The following is a 24,116-nucleotide window of genomic DNA, read 5'->3' as shown; positions in this document are numbered from 1 at the left end:
GGCTGTCAGCCAGGGAGATGATAAGGGCTGTTTGGGCACCTTAAAGTCAAAATTTCCAAGGTATAAATTTTTAAGATTCAAAACTCCCTTTGTTACTTGGAGATTTTAGGGATGACTCCTGAGAAGTCCTGGGTTTGGAGAGAGGAAGGACCTCAGCAGAGTACAATCTGTCCTTCAGAATATCCTTTTTCTCTAGAGGAATTGATCTCTTGGGTCTGGGGATCTGTTGTAATAGCACTGCTGACAGGGTCCCTTCCCAATTCCCTTTGCTCACCCTTCTTATGGCTCTCTGGTTCCCCTTATGGCTCTCTGGTTCCCCTCAACCAGAAGTCCATTGTCCAAATGCATTCAGTTTTGACTTCTCTAGGGCTGCTCAGGAAGCATACCTCCACAGCCTCTTTGCCTAATTTCATAGAATCATAGACTTGGAAGGGGCCTCCTGGGTCATCTGTTCCAACCCCCTGCACAATGCAGGACACTCACATCCCGATCGCTGATCCACTGTAACCTCTCACCCCCTTGAACCTTCACAGAATCAGCCTCTCAGATGGCTATCTAGCCTCAGTTTAAAAATGTCCGAAGATGGAGAACCCACCACCTCCCGAGGAAGCCTGTTCCACTGAGAAACCGCTCTGTCAGGAACTTCTTCCAGATGTTCTCAACCTTTGTGAACCTGGGGCACCTTTGGAATTCTGACAAAGGGTGGTGGGTGCATCTACAAAATGGCCGCTGTAAAAAGTCAGAGTCAAACATACCGAAAAATGCATACACTGCCCTTTGTGTACTGCCCTGAGATGTCGTAGTGAGGGGTGGTATACAAATTGCATGAATGAATTAATTAATGAATGAACAAACAAACAAACAAACAAACCAAATGCAGTTTACAGGAAGAGAAACTTAAATACAGAAGAACTAAGAATGAGAGAAAATAAAATCAACACTGTGATGGTGGCAGCTGCTACTTCTGAAACAAACATTTAATTTTGCATAGCCAGTTAAAACACTTATAGCCAATCAAAAGCTCTGATGGTCGCCATGTAGTTTCTGAAAACACTTGGAAGGATACTGAGGGCCATTCCACACACCATAAATTTAGCATGATACTTACCCCTCACAGACGATATATTCCGGGTGCTCCACATGATGTCGCCAACCTCCCACGTCCGGCCAGCAAGCTTCATGCTAAACCCACCATTTTAAACTGCAAGTTGGTGAATCCCAGAAAGTGGATTCACCAACCTAAAAAGCGCTTTCCCCAGTGGACAACCAGGACACTACATGCCAAAGAAATGTATGGAGGCGAGAAGCACTATCTCCGCCTCCAATGTCCTGCCCTTGCACCCGCTTCCCTCTCCCTTCTCTCAGAGACAGGATTTTTTTTTATGAGAACTGCCTGGAGCAATGAATAGGTGTACAAGCATGCAATCAAACCCCAAAATATTTTTTTTCACAAAGTTGTCTCACAAAGCATGCCTCTCTAAAGTCCCCCCCCCCCAAAAAAAATCAGGAATCTTTAAAAAAGATTTTAAAGATTCAAGACTCATGGCGTTATAAAAAGCACTATGCATCTATGATAAATTGGTAAATTGTTAGCCCTCATTCTGGAAGGCTGATTTCTGCATTTGATTAGATGCATCTATGATTAGATGCATAGGCATTTAAATGGAGAACTATTAATTTTTTTTTAAAAATGGCAGGACCTTTAAAAAAAGGGGATTGACTGCCTGGCTTGATTGACAGGTAGAAGAGAGTCGTGGATAAACTGCATTGCTCTCTTCCGCCATTTCCAGCAGCACTTGTGGAAGGTAAGAAGCTGGCAGTCTTCAAGCAAAGGTTGGATACACACTTTTCTTGGATGCTTTAGGATGCTTTGGGCTGATCCTGCGTTGAGCAGGGGGTTGGACTAGATGGCCTGTGTGGCCCCTTCCAACTCTATGATTCTGTGATTCTATTCTAAGCGTGAAATGGCGGCAGACTACACCAAGATGGCAAGGTGAGGAATGGCCGGAGGCGCGATAATATTTAACTCTAGGCCATTCAGCTGGCATAACACTGTTTTTTGCAATGTGCAGAAATGCCCCAAGAAAGGTGTTGGTAGGCACCACAGCGTCCAGGGACACCATGCCAGGGACCCATCCTAGGATGTCATCCAGTTCCTCTCGCCACATGTCAGCCTTGACTTTAGGCCATGTCCCATCTGGTCTTGTGAACTGGCCTCAAGCACACACGCACGTGAGAAGAGATGTACAAGCGGAGGCCCCAAAGGAGGTCTGCCCCAATCCCACGTTGGTTCCGTGCAGGGAGCAAGTGGAAGAGAGGAATGAGCAGCTGGGCATCGAGAACTGAGCACCGCAACATTAGCCTAGCGAGTGCTCGGCAGGAGGAAGTAATGCGATGCAGTGGCATGTCACCTGCGCCTGAAATAACTGTGCCTGCGTCAGGAGCCTGCGATGTGCCAAGCCAATGCCACAGGCACCTGACCCCGTCTTCCAAACCTGACAGGACAATGTGAGGGGTGTTGCTATGGGAACGGGGCAGCACAATGCACATCTAGGGCCTTGTTAGGACCAGGGCAGAGGGGAAATAGGCCCCATTTGAACCCACAAAGCGGAGACTTTTCTCGTACCTTCAAGGTTTGTTTCTCTACTAGAAAACTAGAAGAACAGAGGAAAGGCTAAAAGCTCTCCCTTTACTTTTAGATAAGTAGGCCATAGTTTCTTCTACAAACCATGTACTAACAACCTCTAATTCCAGTGGCTTTAAAGAAAAATCCGAAAAGGCAACCTGGCATGAGAGAATCAGCCAGGAGATGCGTGGCCAGGTCCAGTGGGATGAAATTAATTCAAAAGAACTGTTTTTATGGGCAGCCTGGCTGTGCTATCTAGCCGCACTCCTTCTCATTCACTGTGTGCATCGGCCCTCGTTTCCCTGCAGCTGAATACATTTGCACACATTCTTGATGCAAATCTGTGCACACAAATAATGTGCCGGAATGCATACTCACAGACTAATTCTAATTCTGTGATTCTATACCGGGTTATAAATGGAATCTCTTTTCATTGTCAGGATTCCGCTCTAGAATCTTTGAAATGATGATGAGAGGACAGCTCATCCGGTTCAAAGGTCTCTCCTCCTCCTCAGAGAACAGCAGCTCCCCCAGATGCATCATAGAATTGTCATGGATCCCCTTTGGCTGCTGATTCTGATCACTTCCAAACTTGTGTAATTCGACTTAAGTCTCAGTGAGAAATTCTTAATAACTGGGGCTGTCCTTAACCTCTCTTTTCAACAATAATAGGGGTGAAGGGCAATCTGGTGGTCATGTTATGTTACGATTATGTTATGCCAAGTTATGTTAGGATTGTTATCTATTGCATTATTATAATATTCCATGTAAGCATTCCACACCGTTTAATGTAAACCGCCCAGAGCCGTAGGGAAGGGCGGCATAGAAATATAAACAAATGAATGAATGAATGAATGAATGAATGAATGAATGAATGAATGAATAAATAAACTAGTAACTTTATGACTAGAGCGGAAAGAAGCTGAAAAGTTGGTAGGGACCGTTCAGAGCATGGAAAGCAAGCAGACAAGAGAACGAGATGCAAGCCACACTCGCCCAGGGGGTACCCAAAAACCTTGGCTCAGGCCTCAACGGGTCCCCTCCCCATCCCAAGTAAATGTGAACTTGTGTGTCATCATACCGAAAAAGTTGGGAAGCTTCTGAAGCCATGGGCTGGGTTCCTCATACCTGTGAGCATGTGCAGAAAGCCTTTTCTCCTCACCCCTGAGTGACTCTTACCAGCCTCCACAGACCAAAATAAGAAGGGATTTCAAATCAAGCTGAGAGATTTCCTCTGGGCTGGAGACCCAGTTCTTCTTCTTCTGGGAATTGAGCCTTGCACCCCTCCCCCAAGGGCATCTGTATCCGTGCTTGTCTTGAATGTCACCCCGTTACCTGCCCCCCGCACTCAATGCTTCCACCTGTCCTCTCCCTCCAGATCCGTATTCCATCACCGGCAGCGACGGCAGCATCTCCGCCTCGGTGGCCTCGATCCAGCCGCAAGCATCCAGCAGTTCGGCTCCCAGCTCTCCCGGCTCCCGCCGTTCGGTCAGCACCCTCAAGAAGTGGCTGACCAACCCCGTGCGCAAGCTCAGTGCCGGTGGGCTACCTCGGGGGGACCGCCCGCTCAGGAAAACAGAGGGCCGGGCGCGGCGGCACGGGCGCCAGGAGGATCGCAAGAGCATTGACCTGGGCTTGCTGGGACAAGTGGAAGGGCCCTTTGCCGTCCCACGGGAGTCAACCGGCACGGTGAGAGAAAGAGAAATGTAGAGTTGCGGGATTGATGGAGGAAAGGGTTGGTGAGTCGCGGCTGACTCGGGGTGACGCTGTTGGGTTTTCAAGGGAAGGGATACACAGAGGTGACCTCTGCATAGCGACCCTAACTTGCCTGCCTCTGTGTAGCAACAATAACTTCCTCAATAGTCTCCCATCTAAGTACCAACTGGGGCCAACCCTGCTTATCTACCAAGACCTGATGAGGCTGCATTAAAGGAGGCTAAAACAATGTGTGTTTCAAGACCTCTGGCCATGAAGTAGAGCAGGACAATCACCAGCTTGCAAGCAGAGAGATGAGACGTGGCAGAAAGATGTTTATAGATCAAACTTATTATCATTATTATTATTATTAATAAGAACAACATGCTGGTAAGGGCTTGGAGGAAGAGCGTTTCTCATGGCTTGTGCCACTCAGTGCTTAACATCCACTCAGGGTGGTTGTCCCGCCCCTGAGTGTCTCTTCCTCCAATTGGCTTGTCTGTCTGTCCAGTGGCCAGCCAATCAACTTCTGTCCCCCACTCCTGACCACCCCCCTCCTCCTTCCATTTCTCTCTGAGGCTTGGAGGCTGCCAATCCCTGCTGCGTGAGAGCTATCTCTATCAAGTTTCCTGCCTACAGCCTACAGCCTTTCCGGATCCTGGGGTGAGGGAGAGACCATCCACAGAGTTCTTCCACCCCCCGCCACCCCCACAATCTAGCGCCCATTGTATTCCTGAATGCAACATGCTTGGCCCCTACTACTAATAATAATCCGCCTCCTTAAAAAGCTATTACAGAGAGGGGGCTAATTTAATAGGCAGGTTAATAGTTTGTGAGTGGGGTTCTTTTGCAGGGAGTCTAGAGACAACTCAAGCAAGGGAGTCCAGCCACCGCAGAGAAAGACCACCCCCACCCCCCACAGTTTGACCCAGGGCAAAATTCACTCCTAGCAGGTATTTGAATGTGAGCCATCGTCTCTTCCCAAAGCAAATATACTGGGGTACGTCGCTGTGCCATCCAGCATGCTTTCCAGATTCTATCCATCCGTCTTTCCAATTTTCTCCTCTGCTTCCTCCAAGGTGCCAGGGGGGCATGTCTGGTTTTCTCCCCCACCCTTCATTTTGTTCTCGCAACAACCCCACAAAGTCGGTTAGGCTGAGAAACAAGAACTAGGCACTCTCTTACTCTTTGTAAAGGGCCTTCAGAAGACATGTCTGGAACTCCAGTAAGCCCCAAATTTCTAGTGCGCATAAACAGCAGTGATCAGCAGTGGAATAGGCTGCCTAAGGAGGTGGTGAGCTCCCCCTCACTGGCAGTCTTCAAGCAAAGGTTGGATACACACTTTTCTTGGATGCTTTAGGATGCTCTGGGCTGATCCTGCGTTAAGCAGGGGGTTGGACTAGATGGCCTCTATGGCCCCTTCCAACTCTATGATTCTGTGATTCTATCTTGCCTGGGATTGCACTAGATGTAGGCCGTAGATGCTCTCGATCATGCGTTGTCTGAAACATGAAGGTGGTGGCGGAACATATTGTTCAGTTGCCACCTGCTTATAGCAACCTTTATGGAAGGATTTCCCAACCAAGGTACTGTATAGTATAGAGACCTCCCACCCTGTGTCTGCCACTTCCAGCTCCAAGCAAAGAGGAAAGAAAAACATTTTTTTTAAATCTACCTTTATTTGGGCAGGTGGATGTGCACCCTCCCAGAGTGGCCAGTGATGAGTCTGGAGAGGGTGGGAAAGGGAGGGGACCCAAAATTTAACCCTTTGTCACCTGAGCCTCTTGTGGCGCAGAGTGGTAAGGCAGCAGACATACAGTCTGAAAGCTCTGCCCATAAGGCTGGGAGTGCAATCCCAGCAGCCAGCTCAAGGTTGACTCAGCCTTCCATCCTTCCGAGGTTGGTAAAATGAGTACCCAGCTTGCTGGGGGGTAAACGGTCATGACTGGGGAAGGCACTGGCAAACCACCCCGTATTGAGTCTGCCAAGAAAATGCTAGAGGGCATCTCCCCAAGGGTCAGACATGACCCAGTGCTTGCACAGGGGATACCTTTACCTTTACCTTTTTACACCTGAGGCGCCTCTTACTTTGGGGTGGGGTGATGGGGAGGCATGGCCAGCTGTCGTCACTTCCTGGTACCTCGAAGCCTGAAAAATATTTCCGTGGTAGCTCCACGGTCAAAAGGTTGAAAAAGGCTGCCTTAGGGGTTTAAAGGCAGAAGACATTCAGAGGGGGTTGGCCATTGCCTGCCTCTCTGTAGCCGCGTCTTCAGAATTCTTTGGAGGCCAATTCTCCTTAGCTTTCAAAGTCTTGACCAGTTCTGGCTAGCCTGGTTCATCCAAGCCCGGGTAAAACAAAGGGGACATCCATAAATATTCCCCACCCGCAGTGTCCATGTGTGACAGGGTAAATCAGTATCATTGAAGCCTTCAGAACTGCTAGAACCCCTTGAATTTCAGTAGATTTGGATCTGCCTGCCCAAGAGTAGCCTAGATTTGAAATGGCCTCCTGGGAGTGGGATGAACTGTAGATCAGGGGCGAGCGCCTTTCTTGTAATTAAAAACCCAAATGACGTCAAAATTCAGATCAAGAGATCAACAGAAAGCTGGTTTATGGAAACCTCTGTGCGTAACCGAACCGATGCAGCTTAACGTTGCTGGTAAGTGGCATGTTAATTAATAAAACCCGAAGGTCTGACAGCCCAGACACCGATTGTAGCAGGGCCTTTATTAGGAAGTGTGCCCACAAGGCCTTACGATAGGGAAAAAATAAACACAGGAGTACCTTGCGTGATGATAGTTGGAGTGCTCGGCATAAATATTTGCATCATTCCTACTTGAATTACTGGCGACGTTTCATCTGGTATCATTTCCCTTTTCTGTAAAGCGTCTCTAACAAGCTCTCTTGCCACATAAAAACCTTGGCCTGCCGTTCCCTTCACATGCCAGCTAACCTAAGGGCTGACATTGCCAACCTCCAAGTGGTATCTAGAAGAAGAAGAAGAAGAGTTGGTTCTTATATGCCGCTTTTCCCTACCTGAAGGAGGCTCAAAGCGGCTTACAGTCGCCTTCCCTTTCCTCTCCCCACAACAGACACCCTGTGAGGTGGGTGAAGCTGAGAGAGCCCTGATATCACTGCTTGGTCAAAACAGCTTTATCAGCGCCGCGGCGAGCCCAAGGTCATCCAGCTGGCTGCATGTGGGGGAGAGCAGAATTGAACCTTGCATGCCAGATTAGAAGTCTGCACTCGTAACCACTACATCAAACCGGGCTCTAGCGAACTCCTGCTATTACAGCTGCTCTCTAGGTATCCAAGATAAATCCCCCTAGGAAAAATGGCCACTCTGGAGGGTGGACTCTATGATATTATGCCTTGATGATGCCCCCTCCCCTCCGCAAACCTTACCCACCTCAGACTCCACCTCCAAAATGCCCAATTATTTCCCTAGCCAGAGCAGGCAAGCCTACTAACATCCCATCTGCCCCTCCAATATCATTCATTCATTCATTCATTCATTCATTCATTCATTCATTCATTCATTCAAATACAGTAAAAACCCCATAAAACCCCAATTTACAATAAGACAGCAAGTGGCCAGACATACTTCTGAATAACCAATCCCATCCCACCTTGTTCAGCCGGATGAAAGATTGAATTTTACTTTTTGAAGACCTATATTTCGTGCTGCATTGAGCCACCTTTAGCCCTAGACTATCGCTATAGTTTGCACATCCCTCACCTCGAATATTAAAACAAGGCCAGGTTTTGTTCTACTGAACAATTTGTTTCCAACCCGTATCTTGTACGTTTGAACCTCTCTTGTTGATCGCAGGTGCTCTGAACAGGGACAGCTGTCCGTTCTCTACGGTGCCTGGCATTCTGTTGGCGTGAAAGAGATGCCTCATCGTTTTAGAGGAATTAGTGGGGCTTATGTGTGAGGCTGGGAGCTATGAAGCCGGGCGCTGGAATTAACTACTGGGGAGGGGGGTAAAGGGTAGGGAGGCCTGGTGTGGATTTGAGTCAATTCGCTGTTTGGCGTCAATAACGATCAAGACTGTTTTCAAGTGGGTAGTTGTATTGGTCTGTAGTAGCGGAATAAAATTTACGTTCGGTGGCACCTTTAAGACTAACAAAATTTTATTCAGCTTTTGTGTACACAATAAAACCTTGTTGGTCTTAAAAGTGCCAATGAGCTCAATCAGCACGGTGTTTTGATGTCCCCCTCTCCATTGCATGTTGTTCTGTCCCATGCTATAACAAACCGTGTGGGTTTTCTCTGACAGCTGCATTGCTTGCCTTGATAACTAAGGGGGTGCCTGTTGCATATGTAGTTTACTGGTGTTTACTGTGAAGCAGTTGTTGTGTCAGAAGTTTCCAGAGGGAACGTGTGTTCCTGGTCTCCACTGTGCCTGCCTGGTTCCTTTGTCCAAGCCAAAATTAAAGTTCTCCTGTTGATTTTGGCATTTGCAAAAAGAAGTCCAACCTTACTCTGTTGTTATCCACTTTCTGGCTCATTCACTCATACACAATTTCCCCTGCGGATGTGCCTACAATAGGGATGCCAGCCTCCAGGAGGGTGCTGGGGATCCTCTGGAATTACAGCGCATCCCCAAATTACTCCCCTGGAGAGAACGGAGACTTTAGCGCAGGGGTAGTCAACCTGTGGTCCTCCAGTTGTCCATGGACTACAATTCCCATGAACCCCTGCCAGCGTTTCCAAACGCTGGCAGGGGTTCATGGGAATTGTAGTCCATGGACATCTGGAGGACCACAGGTTGACTACCCCTGCTTTAGAGGGTGGACTCTGTGGTATTGTACCCCACTGAGCACCTGTCCTTCCAGGCCCCATCCTCAAATCTATAGGAGTTTCCCAACCTAGATCTGGTGATCTTACCCACCACATCCCTCACCAGTGACCAGGGGTGACCTGGCGATCTTAACATACATACCCCCAGCGTGGCACCCATTTTTGCTTAAACAGATAGGATGCTTGAAAACTTGCACCAGGATAGACCAAGAATTAGCAATGGCATTTTATTGACATAATAAATAGTTATTTGTTTAATTGTTTCATCTGTACTCCACCTTTCTTTCCAAAGGGGACTAAAAGCAACTAATATCGTTCTCTTCAAGTTTATCCTCCTAATAACCCTGTGAGGTGGGTTAGGATCAGGTTGCATGACTGGTCCAAGGTTCCCCTGCGGTCTTCTTTGGCGGAACAGGGATTCAAACCTGGGCCTCCTAAATCTTAGTCTGACATTCTCACCCAGGGCTTCCCAACCACGGTACCCCTCAATGGGACCGTAGCATGAGGGTTTTCAAAAAGGTGCCCGGGGAGAGCCCTCCCACCCAGTGGCTGCCGTTTCCAGCTTGGAGTGAAGAGAAAAGAAAGTTTTAAATGTTTTAAAATGTGGGCAGGTTGACTGCCCCTTGCCAAAGTGGCCAATAAAGGGCCTGGGGGCAATGAAAATGGGAGTGGCCTGAGTCATTTAAACCATTGTCAGCTGAGCCTCTTTGCATGTCTGGGGGGCGTGGCCAGTTGGCCTCACTTCCTGGTGCTTTGAAGCCTGGGAAATATTTCAGCGGTACCTCCAAGGTCAAAGGGGTCAAAAAGGGTGTTTTAATCACTACATTGCACTTGATCTAATGGCAGGTTTTGGGTTACTCATCCTTTGGCTTTCAAAGAGAGTTGGAAGAGACTGACTAAACAGAATCTTATTTATTTGTGAAGTTCGGATGGCATTAGGCCAGAGTTGACTGATAGCTCAAAGTTATGTCTGCTCAGGTCACAGCGAGGCAGAAGCAGGGAGACGGATCCAAATCCGGAAACCGCGCCAATATCCCCTTACAATGAGTTGATTTTATTTACAGAATCTATCTGCCATCTATTCCGAGACCTGTTCAGGGTAGCTTACGGCTAAAATAATAACGCAGCGCCAAATAAGCCGTTCAAAAGCAGTCAGAGCCATTAAACACAGGCAATTTTAAAACGTGCCCACATTGAGCACGTTAAAATGATATCGCTAAAAAAGCTTTCAGGCCAGAGACCATAAAACAACTGCAAAAGAGCCAAAAGACTTTGTTAAAAGTGTAGGTCAGCCTTTCTCAACTTTTTAACTGCTGAGAAACCCCTGAAACATTCTTCAGGCTTCGCGAAACCCCAGAAATGGCAGGATTGAACAGAATATGGTTGGGAAGCATCGCTGTGGACACGCCCCCCCAAGGCCTCTCCCTTCCCACGCCCTCCAGGCCCACCATCAGCCATTGGGGGGGGGGAGTCAATGACCATATAGGTCATAAAAAGGTAAAGGTAAAGGTATCCCCTGTGCAAGCACCGAGTCATGTCTGACCCTTGGGGTGACGCCCTCTAGCGTTTTCATGGCAGACTCTACGGGGTGGTTTGCCAGTGCCTTCCCCAGTCATTACCATTTACCCCCCAGCAAGCTGGGTACTCATTTCACCAACCTCGGAAGGATGGAAGGCTGAGTCAACCTTGAGCCGGCTGCTGGGATTGAACTCCCAGCCTCATGGGCAGAGCTTTCAGGCTGCATGTCTGCTGCCTTACCACTCTGCGCCACAAGAGGCTCTTCCATATAGGTCATACCACCCGATAAATGTTGAACAAGTTTTAAAAATATATTAAAAATTAATCCCCACCCATTCAGGAAACGCTTCCAGGGCCATCAAGAAACCCTAGGAGTTCACAAAGCCCTGGTGGAGAGGGCCTGCTGTAAAACAATACATGCCTGGATAAAGGCACTGCCATGCACCTTGGATGTTACGCCTGTATCCTATTTCTTCAGATTGCTCCCCACAAGTGCTTCCCTCCCAATGTTCTAAATCTGTCACTAGCCTTGCAAAAGCACACTTGTGTGTCTGTGTAGGGCAGGGGTAGTCAAACTGCGGCCCTCCAGATGTCCATGGACTGCAATTCCCATGAGCCCCTGCCAGCGTTCATTGGCAGGGGCTCATGGGAATTGTACTCCATGGACATCTGGAGGGCCGCTGTTTGACTACCCCTGGTGTAGGGGGTGGTGGTTTGGCTGAGCAGGCAAATAGTTCACTTCCATTCCCTCCTGCCTCTTCTCTGCCTTGGAATCACCCTTTTTGGAAGTAGGTTAGTTTTTCAAAAGGCCTTTGGATTTAGTTAGACCTTTAGATGAAACAGCCGGAGAGGAAATAACAAATCATGAGTTTGAACCACGCGAACGGGCCAAGAGCCAAGTATTTACTGGGGTGGCTGAAATTTTACTTAGGTTTCTTTTTCTTCATTGCACTGGGTTTCAGAGATGGTGATCCCACTTTGCTGTTTGCTTGAAGTTGCCTGCAGCCAAAGCATATAAAAACACAATAAAAAAGCAGCTCTGCTCAAGGGGGGAGGAGCAGTAGTAGTAAAACACTGCAGCTGCTCCCCATAACCATCCAGCTCAACAAAAGCTTATTGAACTCTGGAAGAAAGGGCCCAGATGCTTATCGAAATAGCTTAGCTGTGCGCAGGATATGAAACAGTAGGGTTGCCAGCTCTGGGTTAGGAAAAACCTGGAGACTTTGGGGGGGGGAGCCAGGAGTCAGTTGGATTTGAGGCAGAATGGGATCTCAGTGGAGTATAATGCTATGGAGCCAATTTCTTCACGGGAATTGATCTCTGTCCTCTGGAGTATACTCTCAAAGCAGTAATTTTCTCCAGGGGGAACTCATCTCTTTAGTCTGGAGATGAGCTGTAATTCCAGGGGATCTCCAGGTCCCACCTGGAGATTGGCATCCCTAACGAAACCGGACCAGAGAAGACACCGACTGCATAGAAGGGACAGAGATAACACCACAGAAGCTGGTGCTGGTGGGAGTGGTGCTGCCCTTAGGAAAGTGTGGAGATCCATCAAGAATTCCGTCAGGGCTTCTTGGAGGCCAGTCTGTGAACCTGCAGTTGCCATAACCCTCTTACCATGTCTTCCAGGATGGTAACGCTCATCTCCCGGACCTTTCTCTGCTCTCCAGCTTGCTTGAAGGAGATGGTGCGGGGAAACCCACTCAGGTGAGCTGGGGCGCATGTGCGGGTGGGTGAAGTTGTCCTGCATTAGTGCGTGAAATGTACCTCTCATCTCTCTTCTCCCCGGGGCAAAGTGGTCCTCCGGCACCTCAGAGGAAAGTAGACTGTGAGGTAGCTCAGTGGAGGATTTTGATTCCCAGAGGAAGGAAAGGGACCAATAGTAAGGGAATGACTTTCTTTGAAGCTGGGGGCATCAAAGTGTACTCTAGAAGGACTGCTGGTTTTTCTTTCCCTTCCTCCCCATGGTCAGTATAACAAAGGAAGGAACACACTGTGTAGGAGTGAAAGAGAGATGCATTGTGGGGCAGAAATAGCTAATTACAACGAACATCAAAGGACAAACTTGTCACAGTTTCTTCTTTCAATGAAAATATTTCGATAGCCGATTTTTCTTGAAGAAAAAAGAACGGAAAACGTCTCGTATGTACCTTCTCCAGTTCGGTTCAGTAAATATATTAACAAACATTTCCACAAATTAGCGAAAGGGGAAATTTTGCATGAGTATGTAAGGACTAGCTTCAAAGCCCGTTCCTAAGAATGGGCCTTGAAAGGGTCCCGTCCCCTGGCCCCCGGCCAGGCAGCCTAAGGTGGCTTTGGGCCGCTCGCAGCCGGATCAAGTGGGGTGGGCAGGGGCTGGCCAGCTCATTAGCAGGGCCGGGACAGAGATCCTTAGCAGGCAGTCAGCAGGCTGGGAGGCCCTCGTTAGCAGGCCCTCCACCACCACCACCCTTTGCCCAGGGCCCTCCCCCCTTACCTACTGCTGGCTCCAGTTACTGAGGCACGTCTGAGAGCAAAGAGGCTAGAGAGAGCACTAAGAGAACTGCCATGCAAGAACATCTCTAAGAGAACTGTGACTTGCCCAGAGTCACCCAGATGGCTGTGTGTGGAGTTCTCCAGATGAGGGTCCGCTGTTTTTAACCATTGCACCATGCTGGATACTTTTTACTACAATCAAAAAGAGAGTAAAAACGTATTCCCTAGGCTACTAACACTGTTTTCCAAATAGCCAAGGGATAGGGTTTTTTTCTCTTTTTGATCATAGACACTACAAACTGTCCCTTTTGTCTGTATTTGCGGATACGTTTTAGAGCCATATCTGTGGTTTTTAAAAATTGTTTGTTTATTATATTTATATTATATACCGCCCTCCCCGGATTTTTAGGCACCCCCTGGGCAGCTTGCATCAGAGTTTATTCCCAGTTAAAAGCTTAAAAACACAGCTTAAAACAATTTGATAACTAATACATTCCACTGATAAGAATAGTGTTCCCGTAAATGTTGGCCTTAACTATATGCCTGGTGGAAGAACGCTGTTTGACAGGCCCTGTGGTAGTTCCAAAAGAGCCTGGATCTCCACTGGCAGCTCATTCCAACAGGCTGGAGACAAGACCAAAAAGGCCCTGGCTCTGGTCAAGGCCAAACACACTTCTCTGGGGCTGGGGATCACCGACCAGATAGGAATTAACTCAGCGCAGTGCTGTTCAGGGGACCTACTTGTTTCCTTCTATACACCAATGTGGTGTAGTGGTTAAGAGCAGAGGTGTCTAATCAGGCAAGCTGGGTTTGTTTCCCCGCTTCTCCACATGCAGCCAGCTGGGTGACCTGGGGCTGGTCACAGTCTGGATAATGCTGTTCTCACAGAGTAGTTCTGTCAGGGATCTCTCAGACCCATCTAACTCATAGGGTGTCTGTTGTGGGTAGAGGAAGGGAAGACAATTGTAAGACACTTTGAAACTCCTTCGGGTAGTGACAAGTGAGGTATAAATACCAACTCTTCTTCTCCTTCTTCTTCTTCTTTTGCCCCAACAAGGAACTCAGTGCTCTCTTTCTCCATATTATCCTCACAACAACCCTGTGAGGTAGATTAAGCCTGTATGATTGGCCCAAGGTTCTATGACAGATTAAGGATTCGAACCTGGGTTTGCTGGCTCTAATGTAACAGGACACCCAAGCCCCTCTCCAGAGAAGAACTGAAATTAATGTAAGCAAATTCTTTTTACACTGCTTTTTGAAAACACACCCGTTTATTTACACTCTTGGTTGCAGCTGTAGTTAAGAGAAATAAGTTGTACATTCCTGGATTTGAAAACAAGATCGTTTCAGGCTAGCACTGAATATTAAACATTTTTATTTCAATGACCCAGATGCACTTTTCGTAAATATTTAATTACTCACTGGCAGACTTCAAGCAAAGGTTGGATACACACTTCTCTTGGATGCTTTAGGATGCTTTGGGCTGATCCTGCGTTGAGCAGGGGGTTGGACTAGATGGCCTGTGTGGCCCCTTCCAACTCTATGATTCTATGATTCTGTAATTATATGATTCTAAATTTCAGCAAAACTTAAGGTGGAAACGGTTTTCGAATTGGAAAAGAAAAAAGAATAAGAGTCTCTCAGAATGGCATTTTAAAAACATTGAATTGAGGATCAGCAAGCATCTTCATGCTAGCCAAAAATATACATAGTGACAAAATCGAAAATACCAGATGCTCTCAAAGAACTTCATGTTTTTCGTAAAGCAGCATAGTTAACGAAATTGACTAATTAGTTATGAATCAGAAACAGGAGGAGGATTTCTAATCAAGATGAAAGCTAATGAATGCAGTTTTTATTTAAACTGGAATTAATATAAGGGTTTATCAAGAGAGAGAGACCGTGATTTCTTTATACCTCCATAAATTAACTGTGGTTAGTTTGGGCATTTTCCCCAGGGTTAATATAATGTGGTAAATTAACATGCGCATTTTTCTTGAGTATTATTTTCGATATAACAGTTGCATGCAAATACCCGAAATCAGCTTTTCTCAACTTTATTACCATTGAGAAACCCCTGAAACATTCTTCAGGCTTCAAGAATCTCCAGAAGTGTGCAGAACATGGTTGGGAAGCATAGCTGGGTACATGCCCACCCGGGGTCCTTCCCTTTTCCACCCACTCCAGTCCCATTGTTGGCCATCTTGGGAGGGTGGGTGGGTTGACATGACTATATATGCTCATAAAGGTAAAGGTAAAGGGATCCCCCTTTGCCCATGAGGCTGGGAGTTCGATTCCAGCAGCCGGCTCAAGGTTGACTCAGCCTTCCATCCTTCCGAGGTTGGTAAAATGAGTACCCAGCTTGCTGGGGGGTAAACGGTCATGACTGGGGAAGGCACTGGCAAACCACCCCGTATTGAGTCTGCCATGAAAACGCTAGAGGGCGTCACCCCAAGGGTCAGACATGACTCGGTGCTTGCACAGGGGATACCTTTACCTTTACCTTTAAAGGGATCCCCTGTGCAAGGACCGAGTCATGTCTGACCCTTGGGGTGACGCCCTCTAGCGTTTTCATGGCAGACTCAATACGGGGTGGTTTGCCCGTGCCTTCCCCAGTCAAGCTGGGTCCTCGTTTTACCGACCTCGGAAGGATGGAAGGCTGAGTCAACCTTGAGCCGGCTGCTGGGATCGAACTCCCAGCCTCATGGGCAGAGCTTCAGACAGCATGTCGGCTGCTTTACTACCCTGCGTCACAAGAGGCACTATATATGCTCATATCACGCAATAAATGCTTAACAACTGTAAAATCAAAATTAATTAACTCCCGCCCATTTTGAGAAACCCCTCCAGGGCTGTTAAGAAAACCCCAGGGCTTCATGAAACCCTGGTTGAGAAATCCTGTTCTAAACAAACAAGCACCAGTGGTGAAGAATGTGGGCAGTACTTGTACTCGAAGCTCTCTTAGAACTCATTAGTATTACTCCTTGCTTTCCTCATGGCGTGGGTTATATATTTTTTGAGAGTTTTACACTCTTGGTCAAACCATCCATTATTTGAATATGGTAAAGGTTTGATTGGTCTGTTATTAACAAGAAACGGCTTTAGGAGAGTAGTAATAGCTTCCCAGATTTGGTTGGCATCATTATCTGACTGAAGGATGGCATGCCTTAGAGATTCTGTTTCTGGGTTTGCAAAAAATTGGGAGAATTTGGTCAGACCATTTGAGTCTCCTAGAACATGGTAAACCTGCTAATTCAGAAACTGGTTTCAAGATTTTACTGCCAGTAGTTTTAAGTGTTAGTCTCAGTGGGCAGTGGTCACTTAACAAGCTATCAACAACCTCAAACTTAGCTACTAGGTTAAGTAAATCAGATGAGACTGTGATGTAATCAATCGTGCTAGCTCGGTAAGTTGATAGGTAAGTATAAGCACCTCCTGATATATCCAAGCTGGTACCATGCAAAATGTATAGATTGGCCAAGGAGAGCAATTTTAAAAGTTTGAGGCCAAATTTGTTGACAATCCTGTCCTTTGAGGAACGATCCAAGAGATAGGCATGGGTGGCTATTTGAGTACTCTTATTACCTCCTACATCAACTGCCCCAGAGCCTATTCTTGCATTGAAATCACCACCCATTATAATATAGGAATTTGGATAGTGAAGGAGCAAGGATTCTATGGTATCAGCCAGGGAGTCCCAGAGAACGTCTCCTTGGCTCTTACTACTATTAGGTGGAATGTATACATTGATACATATTAATCTTCTAGGGAAAAGTCCCTTAACTAATAGGACCTGAAAGTTATTGTTCTGACTATTTTCTAAGATTAAAACATCAACCGTTAAATCAACTGAAACAAAGGTAACCAGGCCTCCACGCCCCCGTCCCTTTGTATGTATCTTGGTTGCTGGGACTGAAGCTCTCTTAGAATCATAGAGTTGGAAGGGGACCTCTTGGGTCATCTAGTCCAACCCCCTGCACTATGCAGGACACTCACAACCCTATTGCTCATACCGTTATCTGCCACTTTTTTGAACCTTCACAGAATCATCCTCTTTTTTAAAAAATGTAGTTCACAGGAAATGTAAATTAGTTTTAACAATATTTTACAGAAAAAAAATCAAAAGGAAAATTTAAGCATTTGAAAGGGTGCATTCGGGTTTTCTTTCAAAGTGGACTGACTTTGAATCCTTTCAAAGTGGACTGACTTTGTCACCCGGTTACTACTTAGTTCTGTTTCAGCCTCTTTGGGTGATAATCTCAAAAGTGAGGTGGCTGCTGGAGAGACTGGAGATATATTCTTGGATCTGTGACCTTGACATGCCCTCTTCCATTTCCTGATTTTTGGGGGTTAAGGACAAGACTCCGTGTAACCCTTCTTCAACTGAGCAAGGGGGGCCTGATGTGCCTCCCAGACCCTACTGCCCCTTTCTCACCCCGGACGGCTGAATGTTCTGAGCTGTAAGATGTCATGGTTCCTTTCTTCTCCCTCTTGGCAGGCCCCTGAACCCTCTCCGCTCCCCAGGGACCGTCAGAGCCCGCAGCCCCCCTCAGAAGCCCCTCTGCTGCCCCTCGCCTCACAGGAACAAGAAGAGGAGGAGAGGCGCAGTGCCTTAGAAAAGAGTATGTAAGTGATTTCCCTTGGTGACCTGGCTTACCGGTTTGGCAGGAGAACAGGGCGGGGTTGGGGTAATGGGGAGAAAGGACTTTCTCCCTTCCGTCCCCAGACTTTTTGCTAGATGCTGCTGGGGAAACCCGGAAGCTCAGATTTGGCAAGTTCAGCCGGGGGGGGGGGGAGGAGGGTCACACATTGCGGCTCAAAGGGTTGCCAACGCTGGTTTCGGAAAAATTGTAAGGTGGAGCCTGGGAAGGGGCGGGACCTTGGCAGGGTATAATGCCACGCAATCCACCTTCCAAAAAAGCTATTTTCTCCAGGAGACGTGGAGCAAACATTTTAATCAAATGGTTAATGTTGTCTGGAGATGAGTTGCAGTTCTGGGAAATCTCCAGCCCCCACCTGGAATCTGGCAACCCCAGAACTGAGTAGGTCCAGTGCACAGTCAAGATGTGTACCCCACAACAGGTTACATCGGGACACCTTTTCTTCCCCCAAGTCTGTGCACATTCCGTACGAAACCCGGATTTGCCCTTGATCTCTGTCACATGTTCACATGTCGTGTGATGGAGAGGTACTATAGCTACTAGGGTTGCCAGCTGTGGCTTGGAAAATTCCTAGAGATTGGGGATAGATCCTAGGGAGGGTGGGTTTCAGTGACAGGAAGGACCTCGAGGGGTGTGATCTGTAGAATCCACCCTCTAATGCAGTGGTCCCCAACCTTTATTAGGCTGGGGACCGGCAGGGCATCGGGCCGCGCCCGCAGGGACCGCGCAGGCCCACGCCCACGAGCCGCGCCCGGCCGCGCCCGCGGATCGGGCCGCGCCCGGCCGCGCCCGCGGATCGGGCCGCGCCCGGCCGCGCCCGCGAATCGGGCCGCGCTCGCGAGCCGCGCCCGGCCGCACCCGCGAATCGGGCCGCGCCCGTGAGCCGCGCCCGGCCGCACCCGTGGATCGGGCCGCACCCGCGGGCCGGGCGGGCGCGGCCGCCCTGATTCCCTCTCCCCGCCCTCCCCGCAGTAAGAAGCTTCCCGGGCCGCAAGCTTGCGGCCTGGGAAGTTTTTTACTGCGGGGGGGGGGGGGCGGGGAGAGGGAGCCGCGGCCCGGTGCCATGGCCTTTGCGGCCCGGCGCCGGGCCGCGGCCCGCAGGTTGGGGACCACTGCTCTAATGGAGCCCTTCTCTCCAAGGGAAGAGAACTTCGTTGCCTCGAGATCATATGCCTTAACTGGATGTTGGCAACTCTAAGGCTACCAATGAGTTATTTATATCTGTAATATGTAAAGGTTCGAGATATGGGGCCATACAAGGGGCCTATGCCGAGTAGGCCCTGCTGTGTGTCTCTCCAAGGGAAGTGAGTAGGCAGAACAGGGAGACGGGAAGAAGGCGGGAGGAGGAGCAGGGATGTGCCAGGAAGTCTCTTCCCCTCAGACACTGCTGCTTCCTCTCGTCTGCAGGTTTGTTCTCAGGGAGTTGATTGAGACGGAGAAGATGTACGTGGAGGACCTGGGCCAGATTGTGGAGGTGCTGACACACTCTTCATTTTAGCCATTGATTCCTCTTTCCCTGATTGTAAACGATTGTGAGTCTCAGCGCGAAAAATTTGCTGTTCTTCCAGAGAGGGTCTCTCATCCCTTCCCATGCTTCCTAAGGCACCTGGTGCCGAACCATGGGGAGGGGAAAGGTTTAGCGATCCATTCAGCTGGCCCGTCGAGTGTCTGTAAACCACAGGTAACAGCATGCTCTTGAATGGCACCGGCCAGGTCTGCCTCTCTTTTACTTTGGCACCTGTTTCAGGGGGGAAGCGAGAGCCGCATCCTCTCTGAGAATGAGTCACACTTCGTCCCTTGCCAACCGGTTTCTCTTCTGGGGCCCAAAATTCTCTGCCCCTTTAATTTAATTAATTAATGTTCAGATTTATATCCCACCCTTCCCCAGGGGTCTCATATGCTGCCATCCTAAAGCGCTGGTCTCAGCAGGACACCATAGTAGGCCAAGTTCCATGCTAGGGTTTCCCGGTGGTCACCCCCAGGCATCTGTGGGGGACAGGTAGGGTTGCCAGCTCCAGGTCAGGAAACGCCTGGAGATTTGGAGGTGGAGCACAGGGAGATCAGGGACTGCAGTGGGGCACAGTGTCACCTCCAAAGTATCCATTTTTCCCCAGAGGAACTATCTGCAATCCAGAGATGAGTAGAGATGCCCGAAGAACCCCAAGACCCCACATGGAGGCTGGCGTCTGTGTCTCCACATTCGTGAATTTTTGTGCAGAGTTTGGTTAAGAACAGTATTTGGGCTCCTCTAACATGTTTCAGAAGAGTTTTTGGTTTTCTCAATTGAACCCGTCTGCCTAGTCCTTATTGAAAACATGCTTGTAATAATGGGCGCCGAAAGTTCCAGCTTTTGGACAACAGAATGTCTTTGCCTTATGTGGGGACTTCCCCCATCCCCACGTTTCCCAGTGATATTCTATACCTCTTTTTTCTTAATGCCACCTAGAAGAACTTAAGGTCCTTGCAGATTTGCCTTGCTGGTCATATTAAAGGGCCAACCAGCCCAAGTCTGTTGTTGCTGCCGTAAGCTGCCAGATGCCTTCATGAGCAGAAAGGTTCTCCAGATCAGGGGTAGCCAACCTGTGGTCCTCCAGATGTTCATGGACTACAATTCCCATGAGCCCCTGCCAGCGTTTGCTGGCAGGGGCTCATGGGAATTGTAGTCAATGAACATCTGGAGGACCACAGGTTGACTCCCCCTTCTCCAGATGACCAAGCAGTGTTTTCCTGTAGCATCTTTTATATCTCTGTGTATATATCGATATCTGTATAATTTATTTTCAAATTCATATGCCTCCCTTCCCCAAAGATTCAGGCCAGCTCACAACGCAGCACAAAGAAAACAGTAATTTTAAACATTTGAAACAGTTGGATTTACATTAAAAAAACACTCACATTCAGGGGAACTCACCGCCTTCTCTCCTGTAGGAGGGATGAGGGAGGGAAATAATGTTCCTTGTTAAAATACTCGGTGGTGTACAGATGTTTGTCGCTTGCGTAGGGAAGCCAGCTCATCGATGCTATGTGTAACCAGAAGCCTGGTGGGGACAGCTTTGTCTTAGAAGCCCTGCAGAACTGTTTAAGGTCTCTCAGGGCCTTGATCCTACATTGCAGCGCATTCCCCCAAGCAGGTGCCGGGGCTGAGAAAACTCTGGCTCTAGTTGAGACGTTACTTTAACGTCTTGGAGGCCAGGGACCTTGAGCAGATTTTGTGTGCTCAATCATAGATTTCTTTGGGGGGGGGCGTAGTGGAGAAGGCACTCCGATGGGTACGAAGGTTCCAGACTGTTTAGGACCTTAAATGTTAAATATACTATACGTTTAGACTTAAATGTTATATAGGCGTGAGTTCGCACCTAGAATAAAACTTTGTTGGTCGTAAAGGTGCCATTGGACTCAAATTTTGTTATACAGCCATATATATAGTGTTTTCCTGTAGCACAGCGGTCCCCAACCGCCGGTCTGGGGACTGGTACCAGTCCGTGGATCCATCAGTACCAGGCTGTGGCTCCTCCTCCTCCTCCTCCCCAGCTGCTGCCTCGGGACTGCCCTGCCACTTTGCCGCTGGCTCACCTTTGGTGCTCTCCAGTGGCCGCCATGGCTGGGGCTCCCCCTCGGCATGGCACTGTGCAGCTGCTGCTGGTAGCGCCCCCCAGTGGGTGGTGGGATTCAAGGGTGCCGGCGGGAAAGCAAGTGGAGCAGGGGCTCAGGCAGCGGCAGTAGACTACTCCCCCCCCCCTGGCCTCAGTCAAATTGTAAAGAATTGACCAGTCCCCGGTGATAAAAAGATTTGGGACCACTGCTGTAGCAGACACATACACGCACACAATAGCCCCATAATTTCCAAAGGTTTTTAAAAGCTAGCACCCACCACCCCATCTTGTGGCCCCCGATTCCATGAGCTAGTTAAGTTCTGAGAAACACTTCACCCTTTTATAGCAGACTTGCTGCCAATCAGTTTTATTGGATGACCTCAAGTTCTAGTGTTTTGAGAAGGATTTCTTTTTCCATTTCATTCTTTCCACACCATGATTTTATAAACCTTTTCCTGGCTGACCTTTCAATCATTCCACCCCCCCCCCCAATCTCCCAATATTTTAGGCCTTCCTTGTAAGGATGAGACTTCAAATTCCACATATGCCCTTTTCAGCCACTGGCCCTCTGATCTCCTTTAGATGCAGCAGAACTTTAAAGTATTGTAATTAAATGTTAGCTTGACCTCAGTGGATATAGATAGATAGATAGATAGATAGATAGATAGATAGATAGATAGATAGATAGATAGATAGATAGATAGATAGATAGATAGATAGATAGATAGATAGATAGATAGATAGATAGATAGATAGATAGATAGATATACATATACATATACATATACATATACATATACATATACATATACATATACATATACATATACATATACATATACATATACATATACATATACATATACATATACATATACATATAGGGTAAGTCCTTTTTCCTAATAATTTCTGATACAACAACAACAACAAATAATAATTTCTGATACTGAACTAGCCCTTCTGGTTGTGAGTCTTTTGTTTATGACCCCTGAATGGCACCTTTAAGACCAACAAAAGTTTACTCAAGGTATAAACTTTAGTGTAAAGGCACACTTCTTTTGATACATTGAAATGGAAATTACCTGTCCATACATATAGGCAGAGAGCAAGCATCAAATTAGCATGCAACATAATGAAGATGTTTAACAGACGCAAGGAATAACAAGCTTAGTTTATGTGGTCACCATTTGTTTGGATTTAATTCTGGGGGGGGGGGGAGAAACAGAGCGGAGAGTGATGTGTTCTCTTCTTAATTGTGGAATGCTGAGAGCAATTAGCCAAGACCTAGTGTTTCGCTCCATCTGTCTCCTCTCAAACAGGGTGGTAACTAACAGCATCACTTTCTTCAAGGTGGGGGGAATTGGTTGTGCAGTGTTAGGTCTCGTCTGCCACCAGACCAGAAAAATACATCCCCTACCATTCCAGATCACATGACATCCATCCATCCCATCCATCCCATCCCATCCATCCATCCATCCATCCATCCATCCATCCATCCATCCATCCATCCATTCATTCATTCATTCATTCATTCATTCATTCATTCATCGCCACTCCCAGACCCTGCTAGTTCATGTAGATTTATTTATTTATTTGTTTGTTTATTTATTTATTTATTCTGCCCTTCCCTATGGCTCTGGGCAGTTTACATAAAACATTTTCGAACATTTACATAGAACACTATCAGTATTAGTATAACAATATAACAATAACAATAACATACCCACTAGAACAACTAGAACAGTATTTTAACAATAACTTCGACACTCCCTTGGTAGTTTTGTACCTTGGGGAGGGGGACCTGTAGATGTTATGGGTCAATCGGCCTCGAGCAAATGCCTGGTGGAATATTTACAATAAATATTTAAAACCTGCGTAAAATATACATCAATACTGTATAACCCACACTGTAAACCTCCCCCCTCCCACCCATCCATACCCCATAGTAACTGCCACCAGCCACACCCCAGGGGAGGGCATTTCCTGGCGATGTCCTGCCTCTGAGACCCAGTCTTCCTAGCCTGGCCTCAACCAAATGCCTGGCAGAAGAGCTCCATCTTACAGTCCCTGTGGAACTCTGATAACTCCATCAGGGCCATTAGTACTTCCAGAAGTTCATTTCACCAGGTCAGGGCCAAGACCAAAAAGACCCTGGCCCTGGTTGAGGCCAGGTGTACTTCCTGGGGCTTGGGGACAACCAACTGAGTTGAACCCTCAGAGTGAAGAGCCCTGCAGGGGGCACAAAGAGACAAGTGGTCCCTCAGATAAGCGGGGCCCAGGCTGCGGATGGTACGAACCAGAACCTTAAAAATGATCCAGAAGCTAACTGGCAACCAGTGCAGCCACCTCAGCGCAGGCTGGATGTGGGTCCTCCAAAATGACTTTACCATCACTATTCCAGTTTACCAGTCCAAATAAGAAGTACAGGAAAACAAAGAGGATGTATGGCCCTTCTGGGTCAGATCTAGTGAGATTAGTATATGTAGTGAGATAAGGTAAGGCTGAAAGATTTTGGTCAGTTTGGATCTCATATATGTGTATGTGAATTCAAGATTCCTGACCTAGTCAACGTTGCTTAGACAATTAGCCTTCTTGAACTACATCTGTCATTTTGTTGCTGAGACATGCAGTATGGCATTTTCCACAGTCTGCTTGAGATTTTCCCTGTCCTGAATAATTTAATGTCATCTGCTAATTCTGCTGCTTCCGTATTCACCTGTGATGCCACATAATCTGTTAA

At 47.7% G+C, this 24,116-nt stretch overlaps 1 protein-coding gene across 7 annotated transcripts in view; it reads left to right on the top strand.

The window, feature by feature from the left end:
* ARHGEF25 (Rho guanine nucleotide exchange factor 25) overlaps positions 1-24,116 on the top strand; it is a 120,428-nt gene that overhangs the window by 71,773 nt on the left and 24,539 nt on the right. For 6 of the 7 annotated variants that reach the window (XM_077329175.1, XM_077329174.1, XM_077329171.1 and 3 more), the window contains 4 exons: positions 4,005-4,315; positions 12,277-12,354; positions 17,621-17,748; positions 19,191-19,257. In XM_077329175.1, coding sequence (XP_077185290.1) covers positions 4,005-4,315; positions 12,277-12,354; positions 17,621-17,748; positions 19,191-19,257 — 584 coding nt within the window. The remainder of the gene's footprint in view (positions 1-4,004; positions 4,316-12,276; positions 12,355-17,620; positions 17,749-19,190; positions 19,258-24,116) is intronic. The other variant, XM_077329176.1, reaches the window with a different exon arrangement.

This window comes from Paroedura picta, chromosome 3 (genome assembly GCF_049243985.1).
Source record: "Paroedura picta isolate Pp20150507F chromosome 3, Ppicta_v3.0, whole genome shotgun sequence".
Taxonomy (NCBI): domain Eukaryota; kingdom Metazoa; phylum Chordata; class Lepidosauria; order Squamata; family Gekkonidae; genus Paroedura; species Paroedura picta.
The sequence above is the reverse complement of the archived record's forward strand: the minus strand, read 5'-3'. Positions and strand labels throughout refer to the sequence as shown.